The sequence below is a fragment of the Thermobia domestica genome, chromosome 5 (assembly GCF_964235325.1).
Source record: "Thermobia domestica chromosome 5, izTheDome1.hap1.1, whole genome shotgun sequence".
Lineage (NCBI taxonomy): Eukaryota > Metazoa > Arthropoda > Insecta > Zygentoma > Lepismatidae > Thermobia > Thermobia domestica.
Window position 1 is genome coordinate 206,985,762 of NC_137458.1, and position 13,889 is coordinate 206,999,650.

General features: G+C 35.2%; 1 protein-coding gene across 1 annotated transcript in view; it reads left to right on the forward strand.

The window, feature by feature from the left end:
* The window catches only part of LOC145686367 (follistatin-related protein 5-like), a 690,843-nt gene that overhangs the window by 606,458 nt on the left and 70,496 nt on the right, over positions 1-13,889 (forward strand). Inside the window, exons 8-9 of the mRNA XM_081759633.1 lie at positions 1,379-1,663; positions 4,757-4,854. Coding sequence (XP_081615759.1) covers positions 1,379-1,663; positions 4,757-4,854 — 383 coding nt within the window. The remainder of the gene's footprint in view (positions 1-1,378; positions 1,664-4,756; positions 4,855-13,889) is intronic.

Here is a 13,889-nt window from a genome sequence, read left to right on the forward strand (position 1 = left end):
TGTAGGACGTAAAACTCAAAGAATTCAATATAATGTCAAACAAATTATGAGTTTGCTAACGATCACCAAAGAATCATTATAACAGGCAGAATTCCATGTATCAAAGCAGTGTATTATCGTGACTCATTTTTTAAAAAATGAGCAGAGAAATGCACAAAATACATCTGAGTTGCTCGAGGCTAGGCCACTCATTCTTGATGGCAATACACGCTTGCACGTCACGAATGTCGTAAGTAAAAAGCTACCTGAACACGGCTGGTAGATGTTACCTCATGTTCCCTATAGTCCGGACATGAGTCAATCAGATCTCGACCTATTCCCAAAGTTGAAACAACCTGTGTGTGGACGTCGTTTTCCATCTCTAGAAGAGCCTTCTGCCGCTGTTATCCGAGCCATTCGACAACTGATGGCATCTTGAATGAAATATTGAAGTTTCCTGGGCGTTGGGACTTTGTCAGTGAAAAACAGAGAGACTAGATTAAAGGCTTGTAAAGAGATATGAAAAATAAGCATGTAAGTAAACAAAAATTAGTGTGCATTATTTATGGAATGATTCTCGTCTAATTAGTTTTACGTCCCAGTGTTCTGTCGTTTCAGTTAAAGGAAACGATGAGAAATGAACGATTACAATGAAATGAATGGGGGAAGAAAAATATACAATATTGCCCTGAACGGGGCATAAATCCGTGACATACTTGTCACTTTTCTGTTGCATTGATAACTTCTCAAAACTTTCACCCCATTCTTTGAGATCTTATTAGGTGAGTAACAATAAGATTAAATAAAATTATTAAAAGCAGAAATAACCAAAATAAAGGAAGTAGTGCAAGATTCAAATTCATTTTAGGGAGCGGAACGTGAAACTATGAAACTGATATTTCTTCTTCATCATTTCTTTATTTCCATTCCCTTTTCCTTTGAACGCAACATAAAAACAGTTTGTTTCTCATCTTTATTAAATTCCATCTTCACTGGTATTTCTTGGTAATTGCATTACTTTTAAGAGAACGGGAAATATTAAAACTAATTAATACTCTACATATAGAAATGAAGCGCGTGTTATTTACAACATGTGAGGTTCATAGTTTTATTTATGTCAATATAAGATATTATAATATCGTTTTGCTTTGGTTTATTATAACATGTTAAGATAAGCTCAGTTAGCATTTAAGATTAATCATTAACTGCTTGAAGTTATTAATAAAGTTACTTGTATTACTTCTTTATATCTGTCTATTAAACGAAATCTGTTGTTTGTAATATTTGTTTGTTCTTTGTACTAATAACGCACGAGCTTCGTTGGCGATTTCCTTTTTCTGTTATTTTGTAAAGTGAAGTGCAAATAACAATAGTAGTAATCGAAATTTTTTGGTCGTAGGTGTTTCAGTAGTGTCGCTGGACAAAGCTCTTGAGGTTAACCATTTATCTGCCCGTGTCGGAGATAATGTGGAAATTAAATGTGATGTCACTGGTACACCACCACCACCAATTGTTTGGAGAAGATACGATATTGACTTGGCCACACTGAATGAAGAAGAAATTAAAGTGTTTTCTGATGGTTCCCTGTATTTGACAAGAATTCAGCTTATCCATGCAGGCAATTACACATGCCATGCGCAGAGAAATAAAGACGTAGTTCAAACTCACGTCTTGACAGTGCACAGTAAGTAATGTATTCTATACATTCTTTACTTAAATTTTGTCCTTATATTATAGTTTATTATTATTATAATATAGAATTCATTAAATAGTCAAATTAAAATAATCAAATTTCACAGTTTTCTTTAGAAAAAGTTACTATTGACAAAATTGTAGGAGATAATGACGTTAAAACAGAATCAATATCTTGTAAACGAGACCTTTGTGGTATAAAATCACGAACAAAAGAGATAAAACTTAGAGACTGAAACAAGAAAAATTTAATCTGTCTTATACTAATGTAAGAACTCAGACTAACTTGCTTGGCTTAAATCAGTAGATGATAGAGCGTAAATTATATTCTAAAAATGAAATATGACTCGCATGCGATTTTATAAAATTTTGGTATCAATATTGGGATGAAGGTTAGAAAAAAATGTCAGCTAAAACTGTGTGTAGTCCTCATTCCTCCAAATATGCTCTGATCGTTCCACTCACAAGCACCCACTTGTTATGAAATTCTATTGTGTTTAACTGTTCGCCACTTAAGCAACTAACTCCTAGTTTGAATAAAGAGCTACGCTTAACAACCTCAGTCATAATACTCAAGAAGTCACACTTAATGTCCTGTAACAAAGATTCGTTCTGATCAACAGATCGTCTCGCAAATTCAACAAGAAAATATTTGGCCTGCCTCGCTATTAAATATTTGCATTTAGCCAGGCTTTCTGTAATGCTGTAATAATGTAGGGCATATTGTATAAAACGACCAAAAATACATTGGTCCATGTGAAAGTATTTGCACATTAAATTGTGCGATAAGGGCGTCTATTTCGACGGACAATTGGGTAATGAGAACAACTGCTCATTATTACAGTCTAACTCAAAAAGTGAAAATCAACAACCAAACAACAAAGAAAAGAAAATTACACTCTCAATAATAACCGAAAGTACAAATTACATCTCTACTAAAAAGAGCACCCAAAAATATAACAATTCGGGTGGTGGGTCGGGAAAACTAAAACTATAATAGAGAGGTGAGGGTGTAAAATTATTAAATTATGGAAGAGAGGGACGCTAAATCAGAATTGATATCATCTAAAATGTCACTCTTGTGGCATAAAAGTGCCTGCAATAAATAAATAAATAAATAAATAAATAAAAATAGGAATTACAACAAAAATTTAACCTTCACTTTTGTGGCATAAGAGTGCCTGCAAATAAATAAATAAAAAATAATCTTAGGTATTAATACATCAAAAACTTAACCTGATTTATATTTTTAGACAGCTTAGATTAACTCGCTTGACTTATATCAACAGATGGTAGACCGTAAATAATACTCTTGAAATGAAACATGACTCGCATTCGATTTTATAAAGTTTCGGCATCAACATTGGAACGAGGTTAAGAATAAATGTTGTCAGTTAAAACTATGTAGATATCTTTTCTGTCGTAGTCCTCTTTCCTTATTGGTTCCATTCACATGCAGACACTCGATGCTAAAGCTTTTGGGTATCTAGCTGTCCATCACTTACACGATTAAATCCTACTCCAGACTTTTGAGAGAATGGCCATGGTGAAAAGATAAAGTGATTGACCAAGAACAATTTGACGAAATACTTCAATGAAATGATAATCACAATCTGATTTGCTGTATTGATCAAGTGATCAGGAGTTACGAGTGCAAAAGATTTGTATAACTTTTTCTAGTACACGTCCACGCTACTTCTTTCTCCTGTGGTCTTTCTCCAGTGTTCTCATGTCCTCGGCCAAAAACGCAGGCTTGGAACTCTTTGAAACTCTATTGTGTTGGCACCTAGCGTAACAAACTATTCTCATTCCAACTGATCCAGTCAGTGGCCTCTATTAAAATCGGAGTCTCCTCGTGGTAATGACAAAGCTGCTGCTTCATTTGTTTTCGCCTTGTGGCTTGCTCATAGTTGGTGTCAATATTCTTGATTCTAACCTGGGTGTACCCAAAAAATACAAGCTGTGGAAATTGTGTCGTAGGAAGAAAAATCAATCATCAAAAGTAATGCTAAAATCTACAGAAGATAAAGGGGTCGGACGAGGAAGGAATTGCTGCCGAGTTCCGGCGATGTTCATTTCGTAGTGATTTTAATTTAACGAAGTCAGCTACAGAGGTTGATTCCTGATTTCTGCTCCTAAGTTATTTCCGTACCAGAAGCAATTTCACATATTCACCTTCTTTAAAGAGAAACAAAAATAAACTTCTTTGATATTATTTATCAAAATATTGGCCTGAATTGATCTGCATTTATTATTTGCTAAAATAATTACATTTGTTATTACATATCGTTACATTACATTTCTGTATATACAAAACTTATTTGTTTTACTGTTTCTTTGAAGGGAAACCAAAGATCAATTGTTTGTTTCTACAGAAAAAGAAGACAAAAATACAAATTAGAACAATGTGGAAATTAGTTTGGATTTTTGTTATTAATAAATCAAATTGTAGTACACATTTTGGAAAATTAACTTAAAGTTTATTCTTTCATGTGTTTCAAGATAATATGTACAAGTGATAGCATCATTAATATTCTGTCATACTGACGGATTACTCGCTTCTCAAGCTAGTAATTTTTCATATAGCCCCAGTTATATTTTTTTCTTTCTTGAATTGTCCTCTTTAATGCCAATCCTTAATTTCAGTCTAATTATATTTAACATTGTTCTTTTATCTTCTATTTTTCCAACTTTTATTATCTATTTTATTTTCTCGTTCTGTCCAGCTAATTGTCTATGTGCTTCTCCACATCTATGTGTCAGAGGACAATCTCGATTCTTTTACTTGACTCTATTTAGAGACCTACAAATATGCTTATCTTTTTTTCGAGACTTCTTGTGTGGTTCCTAATCTTGCCTTTGTTGTTCATTTAAGATCTTCACTAATAACAATAAGATTGATCACCTGTTGTATTAAATACTTTCTTTTACTTATATAACTGGCAACCCAACTACCAAAATTGTTTTCTTAACAAGAAATATTCTATTAAGAGATTTATTATTATTATTAAATTTAAAATTAGACCTATAGTATATTACTTTATCACTCTTATATTAATCTACCAGTGATTTGTTTCACTTTTAGCTATTCCTCGAGTTAAAGTAACACCAAAAATCCAGTCCAGACGTCCTGGAGAAGAGGCATCGATGTTCTGCCATGTAGTAGGAGAGCCTTTTCCTAAGGTATGTATGCCGTATTATTATAGTGTTATATATGCATCACTTCAAAACAAAACACAGTTGCTTGAAAAAAAATAATTGTAAACAAACTTACTGAAAGCTAAAGTTGTTTCATGAAAAAAAAAAAAAAAAATGAAGTAGAATTTAAAACATGCGTACAGTAGAATCAATCGAATATGTCTTGAGTGAGTTAGTCATGATTGCTTACGTTAAATTAATAGGCAGATCAAACTAGTCAAATTACTTCAGGAAATTATTGGAATCATACAAGAGAATTGGGGGAATCAATCGATTTTCCTTAAGTATTCTCTATAGGTACAAATTCAGTGACAATTCGAAGAATAAAAGAGTGCAGAATTAGGTCGACAATCAAACTTGAGAACCCAGCTTACATTATCAGTATGTAACGGAACTCTCTGCGTTTTGGTTTCTTTTCATCTTCTCATATAATATAGACATAGAGCCTGATAGGTATTTGTTAATATTGACACGGACTAGTCCCAGCATAACAGGAGCTCTGTTACGGTTCACTGTAATCTGAGAGTATGGACATTCGCAAGAGTGATAAATATGTGGTTGTTCAGAAGGTGACTGGGTACCATAGTGGTTAGCGCGGTAAGCCGACGACAAGGTTTGATACCCAGTCAATCTCAGATTTTTAAAACTCTTTGAATGTCCATACTTCCAGCAAATTTGTAATAGGCTACTATAAGCAAAAAACACAATTCTAATTCTAAGACAATATGAACTTACTTAGTTGCATTGTATTCAGTATATCTTGCGGATAATTTTAATGATTTACTAAGTTTTCACCTTCATCAGAGAACTTGAAAAGGATGAATTATGAAATTTGAGCCATTCAAAAGATAAATTTATGTAAAAAGGAAATACTCTTACCTTACTGAAATATTTTATTTATTTATATTTTTATTTTTATTTTTATATATTATTTATTTTATTTCATTATTTATTTACTTATTTATTGCAGTAGTTTTGATCTTGTAGTTTCGTTGTTTCCACCACATGAGTATTTTGCTTTCGTTTATTCATTTTTATTAGTGATTACCAGATCGTGAATTGTTCAATGACTACCGAAAACCGTCTTTAAATAGTAAACCTTTTCAAAATTTTTGACAAGAGACATGTTGAACAGGTATACACTTTTGTAATACAACTGTGTAAGGTTGGTTAATTGGTAATAAGCGTATTCAGCTGCAAGCAGATAAGGAATTTAACCTTGCATAATAGTTACGATTTTTAAGATGCAAATCTTTATGTTTCGTCAGTTAAGAAAATTAGAAAAAGAACATCATTATTTTAACAGATAAATAATACTCAAAGGAATTTTAACATTTACTTACCTTAAATACTGAGAAAATTCTTTTCATTTCAAACTTTTAGATTTTTCCTAGACTCTTGTTCACGAAAAATAAAATTAGGGTAAAAGTAATAAAAACATCAAGGAAATATAAAGGGGAAGATTTTGCAAAAAGACAAAGCAGTTCTTATTGAAATTTAACAACTGAACTTCTACAAAAAGTAGTAACATTACAAATCGAACTGTAGCTTAGTCAGATACTGAATGATTCTGTTCTAGGTCGTCACTTAAAATCACAGATCCTTGTTTACCTATAATCTATGGTCTCCGAAGAGTCCATAAAGGACTGATCCTTTAAAATTTATCATATCGGGACATTGCCATTCTACTTACAAGGTAGAATGGCTAGTTTTCCAGGGATTAAATCTTCCTTTTCGCTCTGCGCAAAGGATGATTACGAAATAAAACATCAAATTTACAATTTATTCAATGTTAACCATATCAAACTGGCTTCAATCGACATAGTGGATATGTAGTCTTCTGTCTCAGTTGAACTGGTCTATCCGTAAGCTGCACCTTGTATCTGACCGCTAACACCGCTAAGATTAACCAAGTATTGAATTACTTGAATGCTGTTTAATATATAACAAATTTTTCTTTCGAAGTCATTATATTTCATCAAGTGGAGGATTAGCCATAGGCAATCCTTTATCTTTGCCTTTATGTTCTTCGATATTTTAGTTCTTCACACTTTTCAAAGAACAAGAATCATGTACTGTGTCGTACTGTAAATATGTTAATGACATACTGTTTTTGTGAGAAAGCATTCGAAACTGGATTTTTTAATTAATAAACTAAATGAGATCACTCTAACTTTGAGTTCACCATGGAACATGAAAAGCAGGATAAACTCCGCACTTAGATTTAACATTAGAAGTCATAATTACAAGTTTGTTCACCACAAGTTCATAGAGATACATACAAGTACACAATGTTTATATACTATAGATATTCACATTGATTAGTGACCAAAGCACATATACGGAAAAACATTTTTCTTCGTACTATGAGAGTTTCTTCATTTGAGTCAGATTTATAGACAGAAATCGATTAGTTATTGAAACTAGGTTGCCTGAATGGACATTCTACTTCAACTTTATTAAATTGGTATAACTAACTAACTAACTCTAACTAACTCTATGGCCTATGGAACCCGGAGGTTCAGTGCCGCGTTCACAAAAGCTCTCCACTGACTTCTATCCTTAGCTAATTGCATCCAGTTTCTACTTTGTATTCCTATCTCTGCGAGATCCATCTTAATATTGTCCTCCCATCTGCGCCTCGGTCTTCCTAATGGTCGTTTTCCTATGGGTCTACCAGTCAAGACTTTGAAAGCGTTTCTACTTTCTTCCATTCTAGCTACATGACCTGCCCACCTAAGCCTCCTAGACTTGACGACCCTAACAATGTTGGGTAAACCGTATAAACTATGTAGTTCCTCGTTATGAAGCTTCCGCCATTCCCCATTCTCGTTCCTCTTGGGTCCGAATATTCTTCTCAGGATCCTGTTCTCAAATACTTTCAGTCTATGTTCTTCCCTCAGAGTAAGCGACCATGTTTCACAACCATACAGAACAACAGGCATGATTATCGTTTTATATATTTTAAGCTTCAAATTCCTCGACAGAATTCGCGACGACAAGAGATTTTGAACCGAATAGTAACACGAATTCCCTGCTTTTAGTCGACATTTAATTTCTTCGTGAATATGATTTTCGTCTGTTAATATTGATCCTAAATATTTGAAAGTATCCACTTTATCAAAAGCATTATTTAATATTTTAACGTCTCCACAATTTGCCGTATTCCGGTCCCGACGCACTTCCATGTATTTACTTCTAAACCCATGTCCCTGCAAGCGTTTAATAAGATCTCTGCATTTATTTCTACTGTTCTCCTATCATCCCCTATTAAATTTACATCATCAGCATATGCCATAACCTGGTGAATGCCGTTCAACTCTAGGCCCTGGTTGCTATCTTTGATTTTCCTTATGGCGTATTCCAGCACAAAGTTAAATAATAATGGCGACAACGCATCTCCTTGTTTCAGGCCATTTTCGACGTGGAAGCTCGTGGACAAAAATTTTCCTACCCGGACTTTACTTTGGGATTCATTTAAACATATCTTAATTAATCTAATTAGCTTTCTCGGTATTCCAAGTTCTGTAAGAACGTTGTATAATGTTTCTCTCCTAACCGAGTCGTAGGCCTTTCTAAAATCAATAAATAGTTGATGTACCGGGGTATTGTATTCCCACTTCTTTTCGAGTATTTGGCGAATGGTAAATATTTGGTCGATAGTTGATCGATTTCGTCTAAATCCGCACTGATAATCTCCAATAATTTCACCTGCGTATGGGGTCAATCTTGCTAACAGAATATTTGAAAGGATTTTATAGGATGTTGACAGAAGAGAAATGCCTCGATAATTATTACAGTCAGTTTTGTCGCCTTTCTTGTGAATGGGAACAATGATTGATTCTTTCCACTCTTGTGGCAATTCTTCCTTGTTCCAAATAAGGAGAATGAGTTTGTGTATCTTGTTCCACAATTTTTCGCCTCCAGCTAAAATTAACTCAGCCGGAATTTCATCTACACCCGGAGATTTGTGTTTCTTCAATTTCTTTATAGCGGCTTCCACTTCTATTAGATTGGGCTCTGGAACATACGGTTCTGCGGTGTGTATCTCCTTTTCTCCACGCACATTAGTTTTTGACTGCGTGTTCAGCAAATCGTCAAAGAAATCTTTCCATCTATTTAAGAGGCTATCCGTATCGGTGAGAACTGTTCCGTCAGATTTCTTTAATATATAAGCACGAGGTTGATAGCCTTTCTTAAATTCGCTGATCCCCTTATACATGTCCCGAATATTTTTATTTTTACTATTATCTTCAAGTTCCTTAATTTTAGCTTTCAAAAAATCCCGTTTCTTTGTTCTAAAAGCTTTGGAAGTTTCCCGCCTGATATCTGCGAAATTTTGTGTAGTTGTTTCATTCGGATTTTGTAGCCACCGTAATTTTGCCTGTTTTCTCTTCTCTGCTAGTTTAATGCATTCTTGGTCGAACCATGGTTTGTTCCTACATATTTCCGCGTGTCCCAATTTTTCTATTGCTGAACTTTTAATGCTATCTCTAATTTCAATCCAAGTATCCTCAACACTAGTGCACTCTGAGTCTTCTAAAACCGCGAATCTATTCGAAACTTCAATCTGGTATTCCTTTCTTACATGGCTCTCTTCTAATTTCTTTAAATTAAATCTCTCCGTTTTCGGACATTGAATATTACCTTTATTCAACGATAATCTCTCCCGTATTATCGCTACTACCAGGTAGTGATCAGTGTCACAATCAGCCCCTCTAAACGACCGGACGTCAATTATGCTAGATTGTCTTCTTCTATCTACTAAAACGTGATCAATTTGATTATGTGTTTTTCCGTCTGGTGATGTCCAAGTGTATTTATGAACGTCGCGATGTGGGAACTTTGTACTCTTCACGATTAGGTTTTTGGATGTTGCAAAGTTCACGAGTCTAACACCGTTGTCATTACTTTCCTTATGCAAACTTTCGTTCCCTATAATCGGTTTGAAAATATCCTCTCGTCCTACCTTCGCATTGAAATCCCCTAATAGAATCTTCATATGATATCGCGGGAGTTGGTCAAATATCCGTTCCACTTCTTCGTAAAAACTATCTTTTATATCGTCACCCTTATCTTCAGTTGGAGCATGTACATTTAAAACAATAATATCACACCACCGTCCCTCAAGAGTAATAAAAGAGAGTCTGTCAGTAACAAATTCAACCCGTTTAATTGCTGGTAATATTCGTTTGTGAACGAAAAACCCTGTTCCTAACTGGTGATTTTTATTTCCTTCCCCGTAAAAGAACGTAAAATTTCCGGAATTCTCAGATCCATTTCCTTCCCACCTAACTTCCTGAACTCCTACTAAGTCCATCCTGTATTTCTCTAACTCACTCGTTACAGATTTTAACGCGCCTGCCCTATAAAGACTTCTAATATTCCATGTTCCAAATCTCATGTCCATTTCCTTTTGCTGATGTCGTGCCAAGTTATCAGTTCTTGTCCGAGGCTTTTGTGAATGTTTCTGAACAAGTACCTTTTTTTTACAGGATGAGGGTGTTAGCCTTACCCAAACCCCCAAGCTGGAGGACCACTCCTAGTCGTCTGTCCGCGACTGCTTATTCAGTATATTCGCAGCTAACCTCTATATCTAGAGGCCTTCTCCTCGATCCGCAACCTGAGGACGCGCCATGCCGTGGTGACAGGAACCCACGTTGGTATAATTAGATTAAAAGTAATTTGCATTCCGATAGAAATGAAATAAAAGTCACAGATGTAACTTTTAGATTGACAACTTCACTGAATATGATTTTTACTTAATATGGTTTACACACAGCATTAAAAACCCCAAAACTTAGGAAAAGAATATTGCTGAATTTAAGGTCTATTACACCAGTCTTAATAAGAAATCTAAAGTCTGTAAGATAAAATACTGTTACAGACACAACAATTTATTTAGAGCCAAGAAAGAAATGGTATGACTTATTTTTAAAAATCTGTTTATTCTTTAAAAAATTAAAAAAAAAACTTATATAAGGAAGTTAAGTAAGGAATGAGAGATGGTAATTAAGAAGACATTCAATATAGACACAACAACAAAAACGAAACATGAATTGATAACCTTTTCTGCCTGAACAAAAGAATGCACAATTTGAGTCGAACTTTTACAACGTGCCTTGTTACACTTCACGAATAAGGCTCCAGGGGAGAGCTGAAAGGTTGGAAGTGCCTTTTCAGAAATTAGAATTTAAAGTGAAATAATAGATGAAATCATTTGCTTGAGCTGTTTGTTTTCTATTTATGATCTTTTTCTCCTAATTTTGGTCTGTATTTTTTTCTTTGCTGTTACCTTGCTACTTCCGTTATTTTTACACTATTATTATTTTATTGCTTATTATATAATACATGGTGGCTATATATTGGTTATATAAAAGTAACCGCTAATTGTAAAGAAAGTGTATTAATTACAGAAATGTTTCATACAGCACTGAAATCACCATATCTTTGTATGACAAGTGTTTAATATGGGCTCCTTTCATCACACGGCAGATATTTTAACGGTAATCCATTGCCTGCCAAATCCATTGAATCATGTCTGCATCGACGATGGCAATTGCCTGTGTTATCCGATCCCGTAGAATCATCCACATTTCTGGGAAAGGGGAAAACAAGCATGTTGGTTTGGGTACAAAACCTCGCGGCCAGAACCTCGCGGACCAAAACCTCGCCTGGCCAAAACCTCGCGGCCCAAAATCTCGCCGGGCCGAAACCTCGCCTGGCCAAAACCTCACCGCCCAAAACCTCGCGGGACAAAATCTCACCTGGGCAAAACCTCGCCGCCTGTAACGTCGCGGGCCAAAATCTCGCGGGGCCAAAACCTTGCCTGGCCAAAACCTCGCCACCCAAAACCTCGCGGGCCAAAATCTCGCGGGGCCAAAACCTTGCCTGGCCAAAACCTCGCCACCCAAAACCTCGCGGGCCAAAATCTCGCCGGGCCAAAACCTCGCCTTGCCAAAACCTCGTCTTCCAAAACCTCGCGCCCCAAAATATCGCCATACCCAAAATCTCGCCTGACCAAAACCTCGTTGTAATGATCTCGCGACACAGAATCTCGCCTGGTCTAAATTAAGTGAGACGAGGAGTGTCGTCAGGATAAAACCTCAATGTAGAATGTTCTATATATTACTATATGTATATATTTAGTAAAAACACATAATTACATTAAAATAATGACAAGAAAAATTCTAATGCATGCTTTGGAAATATATATATATATATATATATATATATATATATATATATATATATATATATATATATATATATATATATATATATATATATAAATTAAATGAGTATGTTTGTTACATCATACCTCTTGAGCCATCCTACCGATCTCAATCAAATTTTCAACATAGATGAGGTTCGAGCCTAGGATGTCTTTTATAATTTCACTTTGTCGGCACAACAAAAGGGGGGGGGGGAGTGGGATATATATATATATATTTGGGCGACGAGGTTTTGGCAACGCGAGGTTTTGGCTCGGCGAGATTTTGTCCCGCTAGGTTTTGGCCGGCGAGATTTTGGGCGGCGATGTTTCGGCCGCGAGATTTTGTCCGTATCCCAGTTGACTCAGTATAAAAAGAAAGAGCCATAAACTTTGTTCACACTTAAGGCACAAAACACATTTATCTTTGGTAAGTTCCATGCATGTTCGACCACCTAATGTGGATTCTTCTCACCTCTTGTCCACACATTGTCTCACTCCTTGGTCTTCCTGTTGGTGTGGAGTGTAGCCTCGTCACTAAACACAGTTCTGTTCAGAAAATTATTATCAGTCTTCAACCCTTCACCATTTCCCCAAAACATTTAACTTTATCTTTGTTATGATCTCTGAAAACTTGCGAAAGTTATAATTTATATGGTTTAAATTTCAGCTGCTTATGCAATACCTTTCATAATGTAAGTTTAAGAATGTTCATCTCTAAGCTGACACACCTAGTTGATTTCCGTGAACTACACAGAAATCTCTGCCTCACTTGTTCGGTTGTCTCTTAAGAAACTGCAGATTTATCTTGACTCTTCGTCATGTGTGACACAACTGGTATTGATAAAAGGATTCTACTATGCACTAACAGCCTTTTGGGTTGGCTCTCTATGATAATGTGTTCCAAAGTTTTTTTTTTTTTTTTTTTTTTTTTTTTGTACGGTTGTAGCCGATCAGGACTCATAAAACCACAAATAACACTGCACATGCTCTGAACCCATGTACGACTCCATGATGACTGGTACAATATTCACACAGATGCATAGAGCTGACAACATTTTAATCTTGATACTGTCGTTGTGCTATAAAAAATTATTGTATAAAACATTCCATAGATAATTATCTAGATGCAATTGCTTAATCCTTATTATAAAAATCAGCTCTACGATAGAAAATGAAGCCATAGCCAGTAAACAACAATACACAACATTTTTGTGGAAAACAGTAACATCACCAGAAGTTGGGGGGGGGGGGCATAAGGGAACAAACATTCTCCCGGCCTACTCTACTCCTTTAACTCCCCTCCCCTCCATAACCAGACATATATTGTAAGGTAGGTCAAATAGTATAAAGCTCTTCTTTTAAGCAAGGGTAAAAATGAGGAGAATCCAAAAAATATATACGGCGTCTTCCCAGTTCATAAAAATTACAATGGGCAAAAATAGGAAGGGAGACGGTGTGACTTCATGCCACTACCTACCGTCCGCGTACCTTTTCAGATCCACTTTTACCACTGCTTTTAAGTATATCAAAAAAAAATATTTCCCCCTCCAAATTTCTCTGCCTCTTCCCCTAAGAAATTAAAGCTGGCATCGTTAGTGATGGGAAGTAAGCACATTTTTGGAATTCAGAATCTGTAAGTAAGCATTTAGCATTTAATGACGGTTAACTCAATGAACTATTTTTCATTTATTGGTTTTTCCTCACAGTACACACAATTAAATATCGTGAAAATATACGAAAAATAGTAAGAATTTTTTATTTATTTATTTTACGGTATTTAACAAATTTATTACTTATTTTATTG